This window comes from Dipodomys merriami, unplaced genomic scaffold (assembly GCF_024711535.1).
Source record: "Dipodomys merriami isolate MVZ:Mamm:240054 unplaced genomic scaffold, mDipMer1.0.p SCAF_57, whole genome shotgun sequence".
Classification (NCBI taxonomy): Eukaryota; Metazoa; Chordata; class Mammalia; order Rodentia; family Heteromyidae; genus Dipodomys; species Dipodomys merriami.
In genome coordinates, this window is record NW_027206146.1 from 1,628,968 (window position 1) to 1,654,016 (window position 25,049).

Here is a 25,049-nt window from a genome sequence, read left to right on the forward strand (position 1 = left end):
GATATTTTACTATTAGTTCACTAAGCAAATGAAGAATAAGGAAAGGCCCAATTGCTGTCTTTTTAGCAGTAACAGAGGTATCAGAAGATGAATTTTTCCCTCTTTTATATAGGAATTATGCTTAATTTTTCTTCATTATCTAGCAAATGTGTTGCACAATTGTAATGTGTGGAAGTATTAAGCTTGGAAATAAAGTTCAATATTTAGCACAAAACAAAGTGTTATTAGATGTTGGTTTTTCATTTGGATTCCTGAAAAGTTTAACTTCAAACATACTTAGATCCAACATTTTCAGGTAAGAGGAGTAGTCTAGAAAGTTCTCTCCTGTGGATCATAGGGATTTCACAGAGCTGAAGATATCCACCATGTTTGATCTGGACCAGGAGCCATGGTGGCAGATAAAGCAGTAAACTTGTGTCACTGCTGGTTCCTAAATGTAATGCAGGACCAGCCCATAATTCCATCTTTGTCCTAAAAGTAGAACAAATTCAGTGTGAGGCCTAACCTCATGCACAATATTAGCAGTCATCCTAAAGCTACTTTAGTAGACGTTCAATGAAAATGTAGCATGCATTTGACAAAAAATTCACAATTATTATCTTTATTAAATTAGTAAAAACTGTTCCTAACTGTTCCTCATTGTGGTGATGCAAATGTTGGTCAATAAACTCTGTGTATGTGTGTGTGTGTGTGTGTGTGTGTGTGTGTGTGTGTGTGTGTGTGTATCTGTGGGCTTTTCTGTGTTGGGTGGCTTTATACTGGAGGTGCAATCTCTCCTTTTCTTACGATATTCACAGTTACTACTATTTCTTGAGTCACTTTTTCGTTTCCTGGGACTTGAACTCAGGGCCTGGATGCTATCCCTGAGCTTCTATGGCTCAAGGCTCGCTCTCTACCACTTGAGCCACAGTGCATCCTCTGGCCGTTTCTGAGTTGTTTCTTGGAGAGAAGAGTGTCACAGACTTTCCTGCTAGGGCTGGTTTCAAACTGTGATTCTTATACCTCAGCCTTCTGAGTAGCTGGGAGTACAGCCATCAGCACCCATCCTTCTTAAGTCAATTATGAGAAGAGTAGTGTTCCTGGAAACTTGAATAGTTTTCATTTGTAATTTGTTAGAATCCATTTTCTCTCTCTGTCTTCTCTTCTTGTGCCAGGACTTGAATTCAGGGCCCTATGCTTGTTAAACTTGTTCACTCAACTGGTACTCTACCACTTAAGCCATGTCTCCCACCCAGGTTTTTGTTGTTTTTGTTTTTGTGTCAGTCCTGGGGTTTGAAGTTGGGGCCTGGGTGCTGTCACTGAGCTTTTCTGTTCAGGCTAGCTCTCTACCATCTGCGCAGCAGTTTTACTTACTTCCCGCTTTGTTGGTAGTTAATCAGAGATGAGAGTCTCACAGGCTTTTCTGCCTGGGCTGGCTTCAAACACTGATCCTCAGACCTCAGCCTCCTGAGCTGCTAACATTACAGACATGAGCCACTGGTGCCTGGCTTGTAGGCTATTCTGGAGATGGAGTCTTGTGGACTTTGTTCTTGTTCTGGTTTTAAACTGTGATCCTCCTTAACTCAGCCTGTTGAGGAGCTAAGATCATAGGCCTGAGTCACCTTTCCTTCCTCTGTTTTGCATTTCGACAGGTCAAGAATCATGACTACACTTCTATTTCTGGTTCAGTAATTTGAGTCTTCTGGTTTTATAGTTACAAATCTAAGCAAAATTTCTGTCCATTTCCTTGGCTTTTTTCAAACATCCAGCATTTGGTTTCACTGATTTTTATTTCCATTGTTCTGTCTTCATCTTGCATTGTTCTGTCTTCATCTTGCAGTTTTTGGTCTTTCCTTTTATAATGACAGGATCTAAGTTATACATTTCCCTCTCAGCGCCATCCTGCTTTCTAGTTTCATCTATGGATGCCACTTAGTTTTAGGTGATATGGTCATGCTGTGTTCAGAGTACGACATGTCTATATTCTCTGTTTCTCAGAAGGTCAAAATGGCTGGAATAAGTGGGCATATGAAAAGCCTATGAAGATACTGGGGAAACATGAGAAAGACTATTGTTAAACTTGTCTTTGAGCCTTGATTATTTGAATATTTCTCAGGACATAGTATTTCAACTTGGGATATAGACTTTTTTATTCGTTTTTATTGTAAAAATACTGCACAGAGGGGTTACAGTTACATGAGGAAGGTAAAAAGTACATTTTTTACACATATTAAGGCTTGAACTCATAGCCTTGGTAATGTCCCTGAGGGTGTTTTTTTTTCTCAAGGTAGTGAACTATCCTTTGAGCCACAGCTCTTCTTCCAGCTTTTTCTGAGTGGTTTATTGGAGGTAAGAGTTTCATCTATTTTTCTGCCTATGCTGCCTTGAACTGCAATCCTCAGATCTCAGATTCCTGAGTAAGTAGGATTACAGGCATGAGCCACAGAGTCCTGGCTTTTTAACAAAAATCATGGTGGTTTGCTCTGGAAAGAAATTGTATCTTGGAGACAAAGGAAAAAAACCCTACAAATTCACCAAGGCCATTTATACAGTGTCACATGCTTACACAATAGATTCCCTTTCCACTACTCACTTCTAATTAGATGTCTTCAAAAGTTTCCCCATATTCCCTGGACTTCCCTCACCGTGGGTCACATCTGTTGGAAATGGTCATGAAAATTCAGTGGTGCTCATCAGTATTCACAATTCTCCAGTGTTTGTCACGGGAAAACAATGTTCCCTATATACACAGTGTCATCGCACTTCTAGGTGACATGATGAGCATGCCCACAGAGGAGATGAGATCATTCAATCCTGAGCCTTTATCTTAGGGCTCCCTGGCTGAGCACACTTGCTGTGACCACTGCCTCTACTCCTCTGTCCTGACAGCCAATTCCTACTGGGTAAGCAGCTATTCTTCTCAGGTAAGTGACAGTTGTAAATGGAACTCATCAAGAAAATGCAGAAGTAACTTCTCTGTAAAATGTGTGTGTTGTGTGGGGTTAAAATGAGGCACATGTCTTTATTTTAGGAAAAAATGTTTGGTGAAAGTCACAAGCCTTTCTCCTGCCTGTTAGCAGTGTTGATGCACCTCCACATCTTTGCATATCCTGGAGACCACACAGCTTTGTGTGCTCAGTGGTAGAGCATTCTCTGCTGAAATGATCTAATACACCTCTGTATACTTTTTTTCATGAGTAATATCTTAACGTGATTTACACTTACATTTAGAGTAATTACACATTATTTGAATATATACATTGGAAGAGATTTGCCAAGGAATAATCTGTAACACGACAATTAATGATATGAATGTAAGAGGCCTGTTGACATTAATTTTAATGCCTTGGCTTGTCATTCCCATTCCATCCAATTTTCTCTGTTTGTTCCCTCTCCCTCTGCCTTCTCCCTCACAGTTCTTGACTCACCTTACTTAATGATGTTCTTTTAAATTTTTATTATTTTGTCAGTCATGGAGCTAGTACTCATGGCCTGGGTTCTGTCCCTAAGCCATTTTGCTCAAGCCTAGTTGTCTACCATTTGAGACACAGTGCCACTTCAGTGTTCCTGGTGGTTATTAGAAAATAAGTATCTCCTGGACTTTGCAGCCTGGACACCTAGTGCACCAATATTGGTTTCAAAATTCAATCCACAGGTGTCAGTCTTCTGAATTAAGAGGATGACAGGGATGAGTGCCTAGCTTAGGAGATTCCTTTCCAAATGAAAACTTTTAACCAGAAACTCTATTTCACAGGCAAATTCATCTATGTACATGACTAGGAGGCACTTAATGTATGCTTTCCTCTATCCTTAAGAATTGTTTAGGAGCAGAGAGATTGAGAGTCCTAGCTTTCCATGAGTCCCTGAAGAGCCTGGAGCTTTCAAACACCACAGCTATGTGGGATGTCCAGTTGAAAGCCTTAAACTGAGGGCCTTCATCTCTTGATTAGTTTTTCACTCAAGGCTGCTGTTCTATCACTTGAGACACACTTCCACTTCTGGCTTTGGGTGGTTAATTGTAGTTAAAAATTCGTGTAGAGGGACTGGAAAGGTGGCTCAGTGGTGGAGTGCTTGCCTTACATTCATGAGGCTCTGGGTTTGATTCCTCAGCACCACATAAGCAGAAAAAGCCGGAAGTGGGTCTGAGGCTCAAGTGGTAGAGTGCTAGCCTTCAGCTGAAGAGCTGAGGGACAGAGCCCAGGCCCAGAGTTCAGGCCCCATGACTGACAAGAAAAAATTCCTGTAGAGCCAGGCACTGGTAGCCTGTAATCCTAGCTACTCAGGAGGCTGAGATCTGAGGATCGTGGTTCAAAGCAAGCCTGAACAGGAAAGGGCATGGAACTCTCATCTCTAATATATCAACAGCAAACTGGAAGTAGTTCTGTGTCTCAAGTGGTAGAGCACTTGCCATGAGCTGAAGAGCTGCGGGATAGCTCCAAGGCCCAAGTCAAGTCCCACAACCAATCAAAAAAATCTTTTTGATTTGTTTGCACAGTCTGGCTTCAAACTGTAATCCTCAATTCTCACTCATCCCTTGGAGTGGCTAGCATTACAGGCATCAGCCAGTAGCACATGATTCTTTTGATTTCTTTTGTAAAATGCTAGAATAAATTCAGATTACATTTCTTCACTAATAAAGTAACAAGATGCATTCTTTACAAATTTAAGTTTGTGCAATACTTGTTTTTTTTCTCAGCCTACTGTGTCTTTTTATTTCATTCTAATGTGGATGCATTAAGACATTGTCCTTTTCTTTCCATATTTCTTATATTTATGTGTTGTTGGACAAAATTTTAATTATTTTTATCTGACATAATGTCCATTATCATAAGAAATAATGTTCCCTGTCAGGCTCGCACCTGTAATCCTAGCTGCTCAGGAGACTGAGCTCTAAGGATCCTCTTTCAAAGCCAGCCAGGGCAGGAAAGTCCATGAGATTCTTATCTCCAATTCACCAGCAGAAAACCAGAAATGGAGCTGTGGGTCAAAGTGGGAGAGCGCTACTGTTTAGAAAGAGACAACACCCAGGGACAACACCCAGGCCCCACTGCTGACAAAAAAAAAAAAAACACACATAATGTTCTTTATAGGCAAGGTGTTGCCTATAAAGTATTTGTGAATATCACTAATCATGTTCTTAATTCAAATAACATTTCATGGAATTATTTTGTTGTTGTTGTTGGTTATGAGACCTGAACCCATGGTATTGGTGCTGTCCCTGAGCCTGTTTGTGCTCAAGGCTAGCTAGCACTCTACCACTTGAGCCATGGCTCCACTTCTGTCTTTTTTGGTAGTTTAAAGTGTTGTATGGGAACTCACCAGCAAGAGACAGAGTAGCTACATTTTGAGAAGTTGAGGTGAGAGTTTTTATTGTAAAGCCAGTGACTGCAGCTAAACTCCTATCTCAAAGAACTGTGGCCTGTTGAATGCAGTGAGCACTGTCAGGAAACTGAGCCCTGGGTAGAGGAAGGAAAGGAAGAGCAGAAAATCAATACCAACAAACCAGCTTAACTCTAATGGAGAGCTGAAGTGTGATGGCATAGTTACCTGAGGACAGCCAGGAGTCAGGAGGCATGGTGTCATAGTGCCTGACCTGGTCTGGGCCTAAATAGTGTCATGGTCAGGGAACAGGGTCACAGGGAGCATCAGAGTCTCATGAGTTCAAGGCACAGGACTGACAGTTCTAATAACTTACTAAGTCCAGCCCCTGCCTCTAGGAATTCAGGAAGCCAATCACCTTGGAATGGGATTTCACTTTCCTGCACCATGAAGACAATCAAGTGCCAGTTTAACTTAATTCCCTATAATCCACCACTTAGCCAAGATGGCACCAGTTATACACAGTATCCTTACTTCAAATGCAGATCAGAGTCTCACAGACCTCTTGCTTGAGCTGACTATGAACTGTGATAATCAGATCTCAGCGTCCTGAGTTGCTACACTTACTGGCTGGTGGTTAGGCTAGCATATTTCATTTTTGTTTTTGTTATTGGGTTTTTTTTGATGACATAAGGCTGGAATTTATGCCTGGGTGCTGTGTGAGCTCTTTTGCTTAAGGCTAGTTCTTCACCACTTTGAGGCATAACACAATTTTGTTCTGAGTTTTGAGTAGTTAATTGAAGATAACTGTATCCAAACCTTTTCTGCCTTGGCTGACTGGGGACGCTGACCCTCAGGTATGGAACCATGATCTTCAGATCGCAGCTCCTGAGTAGCTAGGATAATAAACAAGAGTCATCAGCACTGGGCTATCTAGCATCTTTTATCTATTTGATTGTTTTCATGTTTTTTATTACCACAATAGAATCAATTATTTCCCAGACACAGAAGAGATGACCCAAGCCAACATGGCTTTTTTTTTCTGTGGTTCTTGGGCTTAGCCTCAGGGCCTTGGTGCTCTGCACGAGCCTGTTTGTGCTCAAGGCTAGTGCTCTACCTACTGAGCCACAGCTCACTTCTGGTGTATGAGTGGTTATTTGGAGATGAGAGTCTGATGGAGACTTTTCTGCCTGAACTGGCTTCAAACTGCGATCCTCATACATCTGGCTTGGCTAACATGTTCATACTAGTTTTGTGTTCATGCTCTTTTTTGTGTCACAATAAAATCCATGATTTCCTAGATATGGAAGAGATGGCCAAAGCCGACATTGAAATGGGGATTGCCTTCCTCACACAGACTGCAGCTGGGATCCTGGGGAACTCCTATCTCCTTTGTTTTTATAGCTACACCCTCCTTACTGGACAGAAGGTGAGGCTCACAGACCCCATCCTCAGCCATCTGGTCTTTGCCAACAATGTGGTTGTTTTTTCCACTGGGATCCTTCAGACCATGGAAGGATTTGGATGGAAGTACTTCCTGGATGATGCCGCATGTAAAGTTGTTTTGTATCTATTCAGAGTAGCCAGAGGGGTTTGTCTTAATGCCACCTGCCTTCTGAGTGGCTTCCAGGTCTCAAAGCTTTGCACTAGAAATGCTTGTTGGAAGATCACTACTAGATTCCCCAACTGCTTTGGAATCTGTGGTTTCCTTTTCTGGATCCTGCAGCTCCTGGTCAATGTTTCTGTGCCTCTGAGAGTGATTGGCCCAAGACACAGACATAATGCCACTGTGCTCATGCATTATAGATACTGCGCCTTAGGACCAACTACACCCAAACCATTTGTAGGTTTAGCACAAATAGTCTTATTCCTTTCCATTGATATTATGTGCTTGGTTTTCATGATGTGGACCAGTGGCTCCATGGTCCTTGTCCTGCATAGACACAAGCAGAGGGTCCAGCACATTCATAGCTACATTGCTTCCCGAAGAACTGACCATGAGGCCAGGGCCACACGCACCATCCTGACCCTGGTGAGCATGTTCGTCTCCTTCTACTGCCTCTCTGCTATGTTCACCCTTTGTGTTGGTCTACATATGAAACCAGACCTGTGGCTGATGGACACGTCTGTGTTCCTGGGTGCATGTTTCTCAGTACTCAGCCCCTTTGTGCTCATCAGCACTGACACTCGTATCACTCAGGTTTTTCATTCCTACACTGAATAAAGGATTTTCATGATTCGTTTGAACCAACCCATTACATTCAATTTTACAGTTGGTTCATAGTTTTGTTTTTGCAGCAGTGGCATTTACACACTATACTCTGGACTGCTAGGGAAGGGACTCTACTAATAGAGACCTACTCTTGTTCTTTTTCACTCTGGTTATTTTTGAGCAATACCCTTGCTTTAAACTCAGGTCAGGCCATACCCTCATACTCATATCATGTGTTTCCTGAAGTACCTGGGATGACAGATGTGAACAGAGATCCTGAGATTTTATTTTTTAGATAGAGTCTTAAGGAATTGTTTTTTCCCAGGCTGACCTATCACTACAACCATCCCAGCCTCACAGATGACTGGGATATCTGGTGTACACAACCACACCCAGCTAGTATTGGAAGGGGAATCTTGTGAATACTTTTCCTGGGCTGGCGTTGGATCTGAATCCTCCTGATTGAACCTTGCATCTGTGAGCTACTGTATCCAACTTGGATCAATCTTTGAGCATTATTATTATTATTATTATTAGTTGTGGGACTTGTACTCTGGGCCTGGACACTTTCTCAGAGCTCTTTTGCTCAAGGATAGCACACTACCTATTTGGCCCACAGAACCACTTCAGATGTTCTCTGAATAGTTTACTGGAGAGAGGAGTGTCATGGACTTTCCTGCCAGGCTGGCTTCCAATTGCAATAGTCAGATCTCAGCTTCCTGAATAGCTGGGATTACAGGCCTGAGCCCCCAGAGCCTGGCATAAATTTTTATCTTTGAAATTATTAAATGAGTGTATAATAGAAGGTGTTATTGAACAATCTGTGTAAAACTGACTGAAAGCAGACTATGGGAGTATCTCAGTGGTGAAGGTCCTGCCTACGCAGGTCCTGCCTGAATCTCAAATAAAATAAAGTTATAGAAAATTTCAATGTAGCTAATGTGGCCTAATTATCTTTTTTTGTTAGTTCCCTAAGCAAGTATTGCATAAGGTTTAAGCTAATTTGCAGTAACTGAGATACCAGAAGATGAATGTTTTCACCATATTATGCAGGAATTGCACTTGATTTTTCTTCATGATCTCATGAATTATGCTGAGTAAGTGTAATGACTAGAAGTATTAAACTTGGAAATAAAGTTCAATACTTAGCACAAAACTAAAGTGTTACTACTTATTGGTTTGTCACATAGGCACCTGAAAATATATTACCTTGAAGCATATATAGATCCAGCATCTTCAAGAAAGAAGAGTATTCTAGAAAGGTCTCCCCTGTGGATGATGAGTATTTCAGAGATCTGAAGACATCCACCATGCTTGACCTGGAGCAGGAGACATGGTGTCAGGTCAAGCAGAAAACCTGTGTCACTGCTGGTTCATAAATGTAACCCGGGACCAGCCCAGAATTTCATCCTTGTCCTAAAAGTTATGACAGACTCAGTGTGAGGCCTAGCCTCATGCATAATACCGCAGTCATCCTGAAGATGATTTAGTCAATATTCAAGTAAAATGTACATTGCATTTGACAAAGTTTCACAAGTTTTAGTTTTATTAAATTACTATAATCTCTCACTAGAATATATATCATTTCATAGTGATGATTCAAATATAGGTAAAAAACTGTGTGTGGTAGTGTGTATGTTCATGAGTTTCTATGGGATTGTCTGTGTTGGGAGGCTTAATACTACAGATGCAATGCCTTCTTTGTTATTCAGTTTCCTTGCTATTTTCTGATTCAAGTTTTCTTTTCTTGTTCCTTTTTTTCTGGTCCTGGGGCTTGAACTGAGGTCCTGTGTGTTGTCCCTGAGCTTTGCTGGATCAAGACTAGTGCTCTAGCACTTGAACCCTAGCACCACTTTTGGTGTTTTCTGAGTACTTTGTTGGAGATAAGAATCTGATGGATTTCTTGTCATGGCTGGTTTCCAACAGCAATCCTCAAATCTCAGCCTCCTGATTAGCTACAATTATATGCATGTGTCAACAATGTCTGCTTCCTTGAGTCAATTTTGTCAGAGGTAGTGTTCCTAGATATTTTAACATTCCTAATTATATGTAATTGTTAGAAACCATTCTGTGTGTGTGTGTGCGTGTGTGTGTGTGTGTGTGTGTGTGTGTGTGTGTGTGTACCCATCTGTCTGTCTTTCTTTCTTTTTCTTTTTCTGCAGGTACAAGTACATGAATTCAGGGCCTCTGGTAGTTTAGAGTACTTACACTGCTGGTCTTCTACCACTTTCGCCATGACTCCAGCCTTGGACTTTGTTCCTGTTTTTTATTCTCGTTTTGTGTTGTGCCATTCCAGGGGTTTGAACTCAGGTCCTGGGTGCTATCCCTGAGCTTTTGTGCTCAAAGCTAGCTCTTTACCATCTGAGCCTCAGCTTCACTACCAGCTTTTCTGTGGTTATTTTGAAGTAAGAGTCTCACAGGCTTTTCTGCCTGCTCTGGCTTCAAACACTGATCCTCACACATCAGTTTCCATTTAGTCATGATTACAGACATCAGCCAACTCTTCCCAGCTTGTAGTCTATTTTGGAGATGGGGTCTTGTGGACTTTTTGCTTGTTTTCCTAATCTCAGCCTCCTGAAGAGCTAAGATAATAAAATTGAGCCACCTTTCCTGCCTCTGTTTTGTATTTCTACAGGTCAGGAATCATGTGTGTGCACTTCCATTTCTGGTTCAGTAATTTGAATCTCCTGATTTTTCCTTTGCCAATCTAAGTAAAAGTTTTGTACAATTCTTTGGTCTTTTCAAACACCCAACATTGGGTTCACTGACTTTTCTTTCTTCCTTTCTTTTTTTAACATCAGTCATGGGTTTTTAGCTCTGGTCCTAGGCATTGTCCCTGAGCACTTCAGCTCAAGTTGAGTGCTCTACCACTTGAGCCACCATGCTACTTCCTGTTTTCTGGTTGTTAATTGAAGATAAGAGTCTCATGGACTTTCTTCCCTGGGCTGGCTTTGAACTGCAGTCCTCAGATGACATCTTGAGTAGCAAGCATTACGGGCATGAGCTACCGCTGCCAAGCTCACTGAATTTTCTATTGCTCTCTCTTTTTTGGGGGGGTCTAGATATGGGGCCTGACCTATGGGCCTGGGCGCTGTCCTTCAGCTATCCCACTCAAGGCTAGAACTCTACCACTTGAGCCACAGCACAACTTCTGGCTTTTTTCCTGCTTATGTGGTGCTGAGGAATTGAACCCAGGGCCACATGCATGCAAGGCAAGCGCTCTACCACTGAGCCACTTTCCCAGCCCTCTATTGCTCTTTTTATACCTTTCACTTACACTTATGCTGTTCTTCTTTACTTTCATATTGTGTTTACCTTGCTATTATTTTCTTTCTCTGTAAGAAATGATGAAAGTTGAGACGTTTGAGTCTTTCCCTTTTGTAAGGTCAGGGTGAAGTTTCCCTCTCAGGACAGACTTTGTTTTGATTTTCATATACAGATGCCCTTAGATTTAGGCGATATGGTCATGCTGTGTTCAGAGGAAGAGTGGCATTCAGGTTTTTTATATTCTCTATCTCTGAACATCAAATGGCTGGAATAAGTGAGCATGTGGAAAATTTATAAAGATCATGTGAGAACATTAAAAAGTTTGCTGTAAAACATATCTCTGAGCCTTGCTAATTTAAGCATCATTAACCATCACATAGTACGTGGTACTTCCACTTGGAATATTGTCTTTTTTTCCCACCAGCCTGTCCTGAGGCTTGAACTCAGCCCCTGGATACTAGTCCTGAGCCTCTTTGTGCTCACGGTTGGTGCTCAACCACTTGAGCTACAGTATACTTACAGCATTGTCTGAGTAGTTTTTTGTTTTGTTTTTGTGGGTCCTAGGGCTTGAACTCAGGGACTGGGCTCTTCACCTCAAGGCTAGCACTCTACCTACCACTTGAGCAAAGCTCAAATTCTGGTTTTCTAGTGGTTTATCAGAGATAACAGTCTCATGAACTGTCTAGCCCAGGCTGGATTTGAAACCTGATCCTCAGATCTCAATCTCCTGATTATCTAGGATTACAGGCATGACCAACCAGCACCCAGCTTGACAGTATGTTTGTAGAGATAAGAGTCTTGGACTATTTTTCCTTGGATGGCTTCAAACTGCAGTCCTCAGATCACAGCTTCCTGAATAGTTTGGATTATAAGCAAAAGCCACCAGCTCTTTTATTTTTTATTCCTTAACATAGTGGTTTTCTAAAGAAAGAAACCACATCTTGGAGACAAAAGGAAAAAAATCACCCCAAAATTCATGAAAGCCATTTGCTCAGTTTCACACTTTTATACAGTAGATTTCAGTTCCTCTACTCACTTCTAATGAGATTGTCTTCAAAAGTTTCCCCATATTCCCTAGACTTCCCTAACCATGGGGTCACATATGTTGGAAATGGTTGTGTGCCACGCCGACCCCAGTAGAGTCTGCTTAGCATGGGAAACCATCTATCAGACCATGATAGGGGCTTCGAGACCTATCTCTGAGTTTTGGGACTTCACCGAAGTCTACCTCAGAGAATGGGGCTTTACAGAAACCTATCTCCAAGTTTTGGGACTTCACCGAAGTCTACCTCGGAGAATAGGGCTTCTAAGAGGCCTACTCCTGGGAAAAGGCTGGAAAAACCCCTGGGAAAAGATGTGTCTCTGCCTTTCTTCACTGTATAAGAGTGCCTATTAATCTTTTACTGCTCCTACTGCTCTTTGTGTACTTGTTCATTGTCAACGTTTCCTTATTCAAAGCTCTTTCTTAAGAATGTTGACGACTCCAATATCTGATGAGTGTCTTAAAAATATGACTAACTCACCAGAGTTAAGTGCTAACCTGAAACCCCTCTTATAGAGGCTAGGAGACAAGTTATAAGTAAATATAAAAGTATTGGGGGTTTTCACAAAGTCACTTCAGCAGAAGGAATTATTTGTAAGGAATTTACAAGAAGCTATAGACTCAGCTAAAACAGAAAGAATGTATGGCAATTGCTGAGATAATTATTTAGGAGAGAGAATTTCCTGCTGTTTACTAAGAGAATTGCTAAACCTAGAGAATTGCTAGATCCAGGTCTCCTTGAAGTTTACTATTAAAGAAGAGACAGGAAAGATCTTATAGGAAAGTTAAGACCTCTATAAAAATAGGTAATGGTTAATTGGTGACAAACATCGAAACCCAAACCCATTGTATTCCTTAGAGATAAGCCGAAGACAAATGCCCATCAGGTGCCCAGCTGGTGACCACCCAAGAAAGAAGCCATGCAGCAAGATTGTGTAACCTTTTGCCCTTTCTCATGAAGACTTCTGTTATAAAAGTTTGCTATCCTCTGCATTAAATCGCACTCAGCACTCAGCATTCACTCCTCTTGTGTGTGAGTTGTCTGTTTGCCATCTCCCCACCTATTCCAGGTTCCTCCCTTAGGTGTCCTCCGTCGCCCTGACAGAACCCGGTCCGCGGCAGTTGGATGCTTGAAAAGACAGAAGAAATGGAAAAAATGTTTTACTTTGTGAAACAAAAAAAAAGGAGACTCATATTACTGAACCAGAAATAATAGTATAGACATGACTCCTGACCTGTGGAAATGCAAACCAGAGTCAGGAAAGGTGGCTCATGCCTATGATCCTAGCTCTTCAGAAGGCTGAGATTAGGAGGATCACACGTTACAATCAGAACAAGCATAAATGTCCATGAGACTCCATCTCCAAAATCAACACCAATCTGAGCACTGGCAGCTCGTGTCTGTATTCTTAGCTACTCAGGAGGCTGGGGTCCTAAGATTGTTGTTTAAGGCCATCCCAAGTAGAAAACCCTGTGAGATTCTGATGTCTGATTAATTGCCAAAATGGTAGGAAGTGAAGATTGAGGTCAAATGGCAGAGACCTAGCCTTGAGCACAAAAGATCGGAATGGCATCCAGGCCCTGAGTTCAAACACCAGGACTGGAACAAATATTAAAACAAACCAAAAATGATGACAAAAATCCTCACTGTAGGCATGGCTCAAGTGGTAGAGCACAAGGAGAGTAAGCAATTTTAGCAAGCTTAAAGCCCTGAATTCAAATGCTTGTATCTACACAGAGAGAATGAGAAAGAGAGAAAGAAATATTCAGAGAGAGAGAGAGAGAGAATGAATTCTAACAATTACCTACAAATTATGTAAACTAGATGAAAAGGGATCCATTTCTAAGAACAGTACTTGTCAAAATTGACTGAAGAAACCCAGTTACTGGTGGGACAGGCCTGAAACCCCAGCTACTCAGGAGGATGGGATGTGAGGATCACAGTTTAAAGCCAGCTCTGGCAGGAATGAATGTGAGATGCTTATCTCAAATAAAGTAGTAAGAAGAAAGGAAGTAGTACTATACCTCAGAGTGCTACCTTGGGGGAAAGAAGTTCAGGGACAGTTCCCTAGTTCAAGCTTCATAGCAGCAAAAAAACAAACAACAAAAAAAGATACCAGGGGCTGGGGAGGTGGCTCAGTGGTAGAACACTTGCCTTGCATGCATGAGGCCCTGGGTTCGATTCCCCAGCACCACACAAGCAAAAAGAAAGAAGCCGGAAGTGGCGCTGTGGCTCAAGTGGTAGAGTGCTAGCCTTGAGCTAAAAGAGCTGAGGGACAGCGCCCAGGCCCAGAGTTCAGGCCCCACGGCCGGACCCCCCCCCCAAAAAAAGATACCAACTCAAGAAATAGCAGTAAATTTGAGTAGCAAAAAAACAAGACATGGCATCTCTACTATAAAGCCACTCAACAGAGAAGAGCCCACACATACTTCCACACTCACATATATACACACTGAGTTGTTCACTTACATTTGAATCACCACAATGAAATGAACAGCTTATAGTAATTTAATAAAATAAATACTTATGAAACTCTTTTTTCAAATGCATAGTGAATTTTAGCTTATCACAATAAACTTTATTTTATTTGAGGTTCGGACAACAAACTCAGGGTTCCATGTAGGCAAGGATGCCACTGCTGATATACTCCCATGGCACTCATTTTGTCAGTTTCACGTGGATTCTTACAGAATAACATATTATCATTTAATCATTTTTTTTTTAAATTCTCCTGGTGGCTTATGCCTGTAAACCTAGCTACTCAGGAGGATGGCATATGAAACCACAGTTAAAAGCCAGCTCAGCAGGAAAGCTGAGACACTCTTATTTCCAATTAACCCTGGGAAAACCAAAATGGAGCTGTGGCTCAAAAGAGTAGCAAGCTACTCTTGAGCAAAGGACCTCAGGGATAGCACTCAGTCCCTGAGTCCAAAGCCTATGGCTCACAAATAATGATTATACATAATGTGAATCATAATAACTTAAGCAAAACATTGATCCAATATTATTCAGTTGCACAGCTTGTAAAGTTGAATCAGGAGGATTCAGTTTCAAGGTCAATCCAGGTAAACAGTAAGACCCCATCTCAAGTACTAGTTGTGTGTGGTGGTGTGCACCCACCATGACATCCTGGTGTGAGGCTGAGATTGAGATCGTTGCAGTGATAGGTGAGCCTGGAGAAAAAGATTTCCTAAGACATTAGCTCAACCAAAAACTCTCAGCAACTAGATTCACATCTTTCAGGCTAGATATTTGAAGAAACACATTATAGGAGTATTACAATGTGGGCTGATGTGGGTAAAACACAAGGCTATATCTCAACAACAGAGGGAAACTGTCTCTAGCAGTAGGGCCCCAGGCTAGCGAGAACAAAGCAGAGTCTAAATGCCAGTGCTGCAGAGAAACAGCTATGATCCAACTATAAAAGCTGATGTATTGAATTAACAAGTTTATGAATTTTTTTTAACTGTGGTGGGTCTTGAACTCTGGGTCTGGATGATTTACCTGAGCTCTTCAGTTCAAAGCTAGCACTCTACCAAAGTAAGCTACCATGCCACTTCCAGTTTTCTGGTGGTTCAGTGGAGATAAGAGTCTCCCGGACTCTGCTGCTTAGCTGGCTCTGAACTGTGGTCCTCAGATCTCACCCTCCTAAGTAGCTAGTATTATGCACATGTGTGAGTCATCCGTGCTCAGCTTGATAATATTCTTTTAGTGCAGAAATAAAACACCTGAGTGGTACGAGTGTCTCTGCTGAAGCACAAAGAGGCTCAGGACTGAGAAACACAAACCCAGGAACACAGATGTGTCCACCAGCCACAGGTCTGGTTTCATATTTAGACCAACACAAAGAGTAAAAATGGAGGCAGTAGAAGGAGAGGATCATGCTTACCAAGGTCAGGATGGTGTGCATGGCCCTGGCCTCATGGTCAGGTCTTTGAGAGGGAATGTAGCTGTGAATGTGCGGGACCCTCTGCTTGTGTCTGTGCAGGAAAAAGACCACGGAGCCACTGGCCCACATCATGAAAACCAGGCACATAACATCAATGGAAATGAATGAGGCAACATGTAATAATGTTGCAAAGGGTTCTGCTGGGCCTATGCAGCAATATCTAACACGCATGTGCAAAGTGACATTTTGTTTGTGTCTTAGGCCAATCACTCTCAGAGGCACAGAAACATTGACCAGGAGCTGCAAGATCCAGAAAAGGGAACCACAGAATCCAAAGCACTTGGGGAATCTAGTAGTGATCTTCCACCAAGCATTTCTAGTGCAAAGCTTTGAGACCTAGAAGACACTCAGAAGGCAGGTGGCATTAAGAGAAACCACTCTGTGGAAATACAAAACAACTTTAAATGTGTAATCATCTAAAAAGTACTTTCATCCAAAACTTGCCATCCTGTGAGAGATCCTGCTGGATAAAACAACTAAGTTGTTGTCAAAGACCAGATGGCAGAGGACGGGGTCTGTGGGCCTCACCTCTGTCCAGTGAGGAGGGTGTAGTTGTAAAAACAAAGGAGACAGGAGTTCCCCATGAGCCCTGCTGCAGTCTGAGTGAGGAAGGCAATCCCCATTTTCATGTTACCTTGGGTCATCACTTCAACATCTAGGAAATGATTGATTTCACTGTGAGACAAAAACTAACATGAAAACAAACAACTGGCCAGGTAATGTGGCTAATGCCTGTCATCCTAGCTACTCAGAAGGTTGATATCTGACTATCTCAGTTTATAGCCAGCCCAGGCAAGAGAGTCTGTGAGACTCTTATCTCCAGTAAATCACTAGAAAACTGGAAATGGCAATGTGGCTCAAGCAGTAAAGTGCTTGCCTTGAGCTGAGGTTACAGGGATAGCACCCAGGCCCAGAGTTAAAGCCCCATGACCAACAAAAAAAATACAGCAATAAATACTACAGCTAGCTGAGTGCTGGTGACTGCTGTGTGTTTTTCTATCTACTTAGAGGACTGTGAGATGAGATCACAATTGAAAATCTGAGAATTGTGGTTCAAAGCCATCCCTGGGAGAAATGTCCCATGATATTCTTATCTCGAGTTAACTACTCCAAAACTGAAATTGGTTCTGTGACTCCAATTAGTCGACCACTATCCTTGAGTAAAAAAGCTCACAGAATAACCACACCTTAGGTCAAGCCCCATAGTTTTAAAAAAAAAACAAAAAAACCAGAATATTAGCAAGGCAGGTGCCAGTAATCATAGTGACTCAGAAAGCTGAGATCAGATGATCACAGTTCAAGCCAGCCCATGCAAGAGGTCTGTGAGACTATGATCACCATTTGAAATAAGGGTATTCTGTATAGCCAGCAATATGTTGGCCATGTGGGAAATGGTTGGGAATTAGGTTTCATGACACCATCTTGTCTTCATGATGGGAAAGGTGAAGTCCCACAAGCAGGGGACAGGTGATGGGAAAGCCTGAATTCCTACAGGCAGTGGCAGGACTTGGACAATACGTTACTGGACCTGTCAGTCAGTCCTGTGCCTTGAACTTCAGAGATTCTGGTGCTCCCTGTCACCCTGCCCTATGGACCTGACTCTTTGTAGGGCCGAACCAGCTGAAGTATGATTAAGCCCAGCCTCATGCCTCCTGGCTCTCCTCAGGAAACCATGGTGTCCCAGGTCAGCTTGGCATAGGATTTGATCTGGTTTGTTGGTATTCTTTTCTTAGTTGTGTCTTTCCTATCCTTCTCTCTCAACTCAGTTTTCTAACAGTGTTAAGTGTATTCAAGGGGCCACAGGTCTTTGGGACAGAAGTCCATCAGTGATCACCAGCATTCAACTTTTCAAAATTTGGTTCCTCTGTTTATCACAACTTAGTTCCCATACAATTAATTAAACTAATGAAAAGCCAGAAGTGCAGGCATGACTGAAGTGGTAGAGCCCTAACCTTGCACACAAAGACACTTTTAGTAGTGTCCAGGCCATAAGTTCAAGTCCCATAACCGACAAAAAAAGAAATACATGAAATTTTATGTGAATAGCATGATTACTAATATATACAAATACTTCATAGAATGGTGATGTATCAATTAACATCTTCTGTATTAGGAACATTTGTTCTCTTTTTTTTCATCCAGCGGTGGGTCTGAGTGTCAACTCTGAGTTCATTTTTGCTCTCCCACTTGCATCCAGGGCTCCACTGTGGTTTTCAGATGGTGAATTGGAGATAAGAATCTCATGGCATTTTCTGTCTGGGCTGGCTTTCAATCAGGATCTCAGATCTCAGCCAACTAGGTAGCTAGATTATAGGCATGAGCCAGAGAAGGAGAATTCTTTCTTACAATAAAGGAGAATATCTTAGATTAAAAACAGTCAAAATTTTGTAATACAACACTTAATTATAAGAAATATAGAAAGAAACAGATAAGAGCTTAATGTATCCATATCATTATTAAAAACAACAGAGACACACTGTACACGGAGAAGGAAACACAAAAATTGCATGAACTTCAATTTGTAAAAGGTGGATCTTTTCAGTTTATTAGCAAAGAAGTACAATCTGAATTTCCTTTAAAATCTCAGAAAAGAAATCCAAAGAAGCCAGGTGCTGGTGACTGATGCGTGTAATCCTAGACAATCAGGAGCCTGACAGCTGAAGATTACAGTCTGAAGCCAGCCTGAGTAGACAAATCCACAAGTCTTAATGTTCCATACTCTTTGGTGACTCATGGACAACTAGGGCTCTCCATCTCTCAAATCCTAAAAAGTTCTTCACCATGCATAAAAGCATATATTCAGCCCCTCTGGTCATGTACATAGATAAATTTGCCCATGAAATAGAGTTTCTCTTTAAAAGATTTCATTTGAAGAAGAATGTCCTAAGATAGGTGCCCTAGACTCATGGCTGTAATCTTAGCAACTCAGAAGACTGAGATGTGAGGATTGAGGTTTGAAGCCAACCGGGACAGGAAAGTTCAGGGAACTCTTACCTCCCAGTAAATACCAGGAACACTGGAAGTGGTCCAGTGGCTCAAATGTTAGAACATAAGGCTTGAGTAAAAAAAGCACAGGGACAATGTCCAGGCCTTGAGTTCATGTCACATGACTGATTAAAAAAAACTCCTTATGTAAGTGCAAGTTAGAGAAGGCAGAGGGAGAGAGAACACACTGAGGAAAAGTTTGGCATGTGATTGACAAGTCAAGGCATTTAAAATTGACATTGTCTATCTTGTTCCATTCATATTGTGATTTGTCATCTCAAATATTCCTTTTCACAATTTCTTACAATGTTTTTCTTCAAGTAATACATCATTATTTTAATGAAATGAGAAATCACATTGAGACAATACTCATAACAACAAAGTAAACAGGTATATGAGGTCATTTCAGCAGAGAATGCTCTACTCCTATGGAGCTGCATCGACTGCTAACCGAGGCAGGAGAGAGGCTTGTAACTCTAGCCAAAAATTTCTCCTAAAATACAAGATGTGTGCCTCATTCTAACCCCACACAGCACAAACATTTTACAGAGAAGTTACTTCTGCATTTTCTAAATGAGTTCTATTGACTACTGTCACTGACCTGAGAAGAATAGCTGCTTACCCAGTAGGAATTGGCTGTCAGGACAGAGGAACAGAGGCAGTGGTCACAGCATGTGTGCTCAGCCATGGATCCTCAAGATAAAAGCTCAGAACTGTGTGATCTCATCTCCTAGTGTGCATGTTCATCATGTCACCTGCAAGTGCGGTGACACGGTGTGTGGTGGGGGAGGGTGGGGGTAACCACAGCTTCCCTGTGACAAACACTGGAGAATTGTGTATTGAACACCATTGAACTAGCACGACCATTTCCAACAGATATGACCTCAGGGTGAGATAAGTCCAGGGAATATGGGGAAACTTTTGAAGACAATCTCATTAGAAGTGAGTAGAGGAACAGGAAATCTATTGTATGAGTGTGAAATTGAACAAATGGCTTTGACAAATTTTTAGGTTTTCTTTTTTCTGTTGTCCCCAAGATGTAATTTCTTTCCTTAGCCAAGTGCTGTGTTTTAAAAAAAAAAAAAAGAAAGAAAGAAAAAAGAAAAAAGTTAAAGAAATGCTAGTGTCAGTAAATCATGCTTATAATCTTAGGCATGAGGCTGAGATCTGAGGATTGTGGTTTGAAGCCAGCCCAGGTAGGAAAGTTCTTAAGACTCTTATCTAAAATAAATTACTAAAAAAAAAAAGCCAGGGTGCTGGGAGGGTGGTTCAGTATTAGAATGCTTGCCTTGTACCCATAAAGCTCTAGGACCGATTCCACAGCACCACATAAGCAGAAAAATCCAGAAATAGCAATGTGACTCAAGTGATAGAGCACTAGCATTGAGCTGAAATACTGAGGTACAGCACCCAGGCCCAGAGTTGAGAAAGATAAATGACAAAAAAAAAAAAAAAACAAGAAATGGAGTGGTCCTCAAGTGGTAAAGCTGTATCCTCCAACTGAAAGAGACTTATGAACAGCACCCAGGACATGATTTGAAGCCTCAGGACTGGCAATATATATACATATATATATATATATGTGTGTGTGTGTGTGTGTGTGTGTGTGTGTGTGTGTATGTATGTATGTATGTATTCCAAAGTCAAAGTGCAATGTGATGTGGAGTGATGTAAAAGTAACATCCTATTGTCATCAGTCATTTCTAAATGACTCCATGTTCTTCACCTCACATATGGTATATATATGAACGTGTATATATATATATATATATATATATATGTATATATATGTGCACATCTGAGGGAAGCTAGCAGGAGGGCACAGAATCAGAGGGAAACAGGAAACAAAACAACAGAAGGGCCCATCAGCTGCACTGGTTACTGATGATAATGAACTAAGCAACTCAAGGGCAGCGATGGGAGGGAGGTAACGAGAGGAAAAGAGGGAACAGCTTACACTAAGGAAAAAGAAAGAAATGTACATCTCTTGTGGAAGAAATAGTTGTATTGACAAAGCTCATAGAATATAGAATTCACAAACATTATAGACTATGATAATGACAATTTGCCTTGTGAAGGTTAAAATGTGTTTGTGACTTTAAGTATCACTCTTTCATAATATTGTAAATCTGTGAAATTCATGTAATCACTTAATTTCAATAAAACTTATTTTAAAAATTAAAAAGCTTGAGACCTTGGATAAAGGAGTCAATTACCACGATACTCACCCTATTCTCTGCCTGAACCTGCTGTCAACTCTTCTGAACTGAATTCAAGTAACCTCACACTCCTTGCTCAGACTGCAAAAAAGCCTAACTCTGAAACCACCTCCTGATATAACCTCCATATCTTCAGGAAGGTCGCATCCCTGAGTGTTCCTAGCCTGTTGAGAACTGAGTCTGGCCTTTTCCTTTCCCTTTCCCCTCCATTTCCTTAACAGGGTGAGAGAAAGAGAAAGACAGAGAGAGGGACAGAGAGATGGAGAGACAGAGAATTGGTTTTAACAAGTAAAGGCAAATTAAATACCCTACATGAAAAATGTTCAACTTTCTAGGAACATGACTCCTATCAAAATTGACTCCAGAAAGATGGGCACTGGTGGCTCACACCTGTAATCCTAGCTATTCAGGTGGGTGAGTTCTGAGAATCACACTTCAAAGCCAGCCCGGGCAGGAAAGTCTATGACACTCCTATATCCAAAAAACTACTCAGAAAAGGACAGAAGTGGTGCTACGGCTCATGTGGGAGAGCACTAGCCTTGAGGCAAAGAAGCTCAGATACAGCATCCATGCTGAGTTCTCTAGTGTAAAGCTACCCAAAACAGAAAAGCACTCCTCCCACACAAGCATACACACTCACACTCACATACACACACACACACACACACACAAAGAGTTGTTTGTCTACATTTGCATCACAACAATGAAAGGATGTGTGTTTTAGCAACAGTTTTTAATAATTTAATAAAATTAAAACTTGTGAAATACTACATTTTCATTGAACATCTACTAAATCATCTTTGGAAGGTTGTTGATATTCTGCATGAGGTTAGGTCTCACATGAGTCTGTTGTACTTTTAGGACAAAGAGGGAATTCTGGTTGGTCCTACATTACATTTAGGAACGAGCAGTGACACAGGTTTACTGCTTGACCTGACAACATGTCTCCTGGTCCAGGTCAAACATGGCAAATGTCTCCAAGTCTCTGAAATCCCCATGAGCCACATGACAGATTTTTCTAGACTACTCTTTGTTACCTCAAGATGTTGGATTTAATTATCTTTGAAGTTACTACATTTTCAGGTACCAGTATGAAAAACAAACAAGTAATAACTTTGTTTCCAAGTTTAATTTCCACTCATTACACTTACTCAGCACAATTCATTACGTAAAGGAAAACAAATTAAGAGTAAGTCCTGTAAAACAGGGTGAAAATATCCATTGTCTGGTACCACTGTTACTGCAAATTAGACAGCAGTTTTACCTTTCCTTATTCGTTATTTGCTTAGTGAAAGATCATTAGGCCTCAATAAAAACATTGAAACTTTCTGTGACTTTATTTTACTTGAGATTCGGCGAGAAAGTCAGGGTCTCTTGTAGGAAAGTACTTCACAACTGAGATACTCCCTTGGTCAGTTTGACACAGATTCTTACAAAAACCTTTTGTTACATAATCATCAAACAATGTTAGAAATAAAAATTTATGCAGGGCCCTGGTGGCTCAGGCCTGTAATCCTAACTACTCAGGAGGCTGATATCTGAGGGCTGCAATTCAAGATTGACCCATTTAGGAAAGACTGAGAGACTGATCTCCAATAAGCCACAAGAAAACTGGATGTGGAGGTGTGACTCATAATGGAAGAGGCCTAAACCTGAGTGAAAGAACTCAGGAATCGTGCCAATGCCTTAAGTTCAAGCTTTATTATTATCACTGACACATGATAAAATTATTATTATTATTATTATTATTATAAAATAACTTGAAAGATTGATCCAATACACTCACAGTGGCTTGTAGCTGTAAGGTTTAATCAAGACCATACCAGATAAACAGTTCATAAGACCCTATCTCAAATACTAGTTGCGTGTAGTGGAATATGTCAGTCATCCCTTCCATGGAAGGAGGGGAACTGATTGGGATATTTGCAGCTTTAGGTAAGCCTGGGACTCTCTTTCAACAAAATAATCTCAGCATCTTGGTTCACATCTGTCATCCCAGATACTTCAGGAAGCACATAACAGGAGCATGAGTGTGCAGGCTGACCTGGATGAAAACCAAGGCTATATCTCAAAATAACCAAAGTGAACAAGAACTAGAGCATGTCTCTAGTAGAAGAGCCCCTGATGTAGCAACGGCAAACCACAGCATCTAAATCTCAGTGCTGCAAAAACAAAACTATGAACCAACTGTAAAATTTGTTTTAATGTATCGAGTTAACCAAATTATGAAAATGTTTATTTAATAGAGACAAAAAAACACCTGAGTGAGGTGGATGTCTCTGCTGATGAGCCCAAAGGGGCTCAATACTGAGAAACCTGCCCAGAAAAAGACATGTGTCCACCAGCCAGAGGCCTGGCTTCTTACTTAGACCAAGCCAAAGAGTGAATATGGTAGAGAGGCAGTAGAAGGAGATGAACATGCTCACCAGGGTCAGGATGGTGCGAGTAGCCCTGGCCTCATATCCAGGTCTTCGGGAGGGAGTGGGGCTGTGAATGTGCCAGACTGTCTGCTTGTGTCTTTGCAGGACAAGGACCATGGAGTCACTGGCACACATCATGAAAACCAGGCACATAGCATCAGTGGAAAAGAACAAGATCACATGTAATAAAGTTACAAGTGGTTGTGGTGGGCTTGTGGAGCAATATCTATAACACATGTGCAGAGTGACATTGTGTTTGTATCTTGGGCCAATCACTCTCAGAGACACTGAAACATTTACCAGGAGCTGAAGGATCCACAAAAGGGAACAACTGACACTAAAGCACTTGGAGAATCTAGTAGTGATCTTTCACCAAGCATTTCTAGTGCAAAGCTTTGAGATCAGGAAGCCACTAGAAGGGAGGTGGTGCTAAGAGAAACCCCTCTGGCTACTCTGTAGAACTATAAAACAACTCTACTTCCAGTATCATCTAGAAAGTACTTCCATACAAACCCTGTCATTGTCTGGGGGATCCCAGTGGATAAAACAAACAAGTTGTCAAAGACCAGATGGCTGTGGATGGAGTCTGTGGGCCTCACCTTCTGTCCAGTGAAGAGAGTGTAGGTGTAAAAACAAAGGAGACAGGAGTTCCCCAGAACTCCAGCTGCAGTCTGAGTGAGGAAGGCAACTCCCACATCCACGTCAACTTCTGTCATCTCTTCCATATCTAGGAAATAATGGATTTTATTTTGAGATGAGAAACAGCATGAAAACAAAAAACTCTGAACATACTAGCTAGCCGGGTACTGGTGACTCACAGCTGTTAAATAGCTACTCAGGAAGCTAAGATCTGAGGGTTGCGGTTCTAAGACAGGTGAGGTACAAAATCCTCAACTACACTTGTCTCCCATTAACCACCCAAAAACCAGAAGTGGTGCTGTGGTTCAAAGTGGTTGAGCATTAGCTTGGAGAAAGGAGCTCACACAGCAACCCAAGGCTTAGTTCAAGCCCCATGGCCATCAAAAAAACAAAAACAAAAATCATACTAGCTAATCCAGGTGCAAGCAATCATATCGAATCAGGAGGCTAAGATCTGATTTTCATGATTCAAATCCAACAGGGCAAGAAATCTGTGAGACTCTGATCCCCATTTGAGATAAAGATACTGTGTCTAACTGGTGCCAATCCCACAACATGGTGGGATAATAGGGAATTAGGTTTAACTTTTATCATCTTGTCTTCCATGATGAAGGAAGGTGAAGTCCCACACACAGGTGAGTGTGTCTGAATTCCTTACAGGCAGGGCCAGGAACTTGAACAATTGGTTACTGGACCTGTCAGTCCTGTGCCTTGAACTCTGAGACTCTGGAGTTCCCTGTCACCCTGTACACTGCCCTTGTCTCTATAGGTCTGGACCAGCTCAGGCTCCATTGAGCCATGCCTCCTGACTCCTGGTGCTCCTCCTGTCTCCATGGTTTCCCACTTCAACTCTCTAGTGGAGTTGATCTGGTTTGTTGGTATTGTTAATTGGCTCTTTCTTTCCTCTCCTGCTCTCACAGCTCAGTTTTCTGACAGTGTTAAGTATATCGGAGGGACTTCACATCTTTGGGACAGGAGTCCACCTGCAATTGACAGCTCTCCAATGAAGACTACCAA

General features: G+C 41.6%; 2 protein-coding genes across 2 annotated transcripts; one reads left to right on the forward strand and one right to left on the reverse strand.

Moving 5' to 3' along the window:
• The first annotated feature begins 6,610 nt into the window (after positions 1 to 6,610).
• On the forward strand, positions 6,611 to 7,522 carry LOC138812398 (vomeronasal type-1 receptor 1-like). The gene has a single exon (XM_070000351.1). The coding sequence runs from the start codon at positions 6,611 to 6,613 to the stop codon at positions 7,520 to 7,522; it is 912 nt and encodes a 303-aa protein (XP_069856452.1).
• Positions 7,523 to 10,939: 3,417 nt separating this feature from the next.
• LOC138812399 (vomeronasal type-1 receptor 1-like) lies at positions 10,940 to 24,109 on the reverse strand. Its single transcript, XM_070000352.1, has 5 exons — positions 23,907 to 24,109; positions 23,400 to 23,619; positions 15,710 to 16,009; positions 12,881 to 12,948; positions 10,940 to 11,042 (listed from the first exon to the last, which is right to left on the reverse strand). Exons 1-5 carry the CDS (start codon positions 24,107 to 24,109, stop codon positions 10,940 to 10,942), a joined length of 894 nt encoding a protein of 297 aa, XP_069856453.1.
• Positions 24,110 to 25,049: the final 940 nt, after the last annotated feature.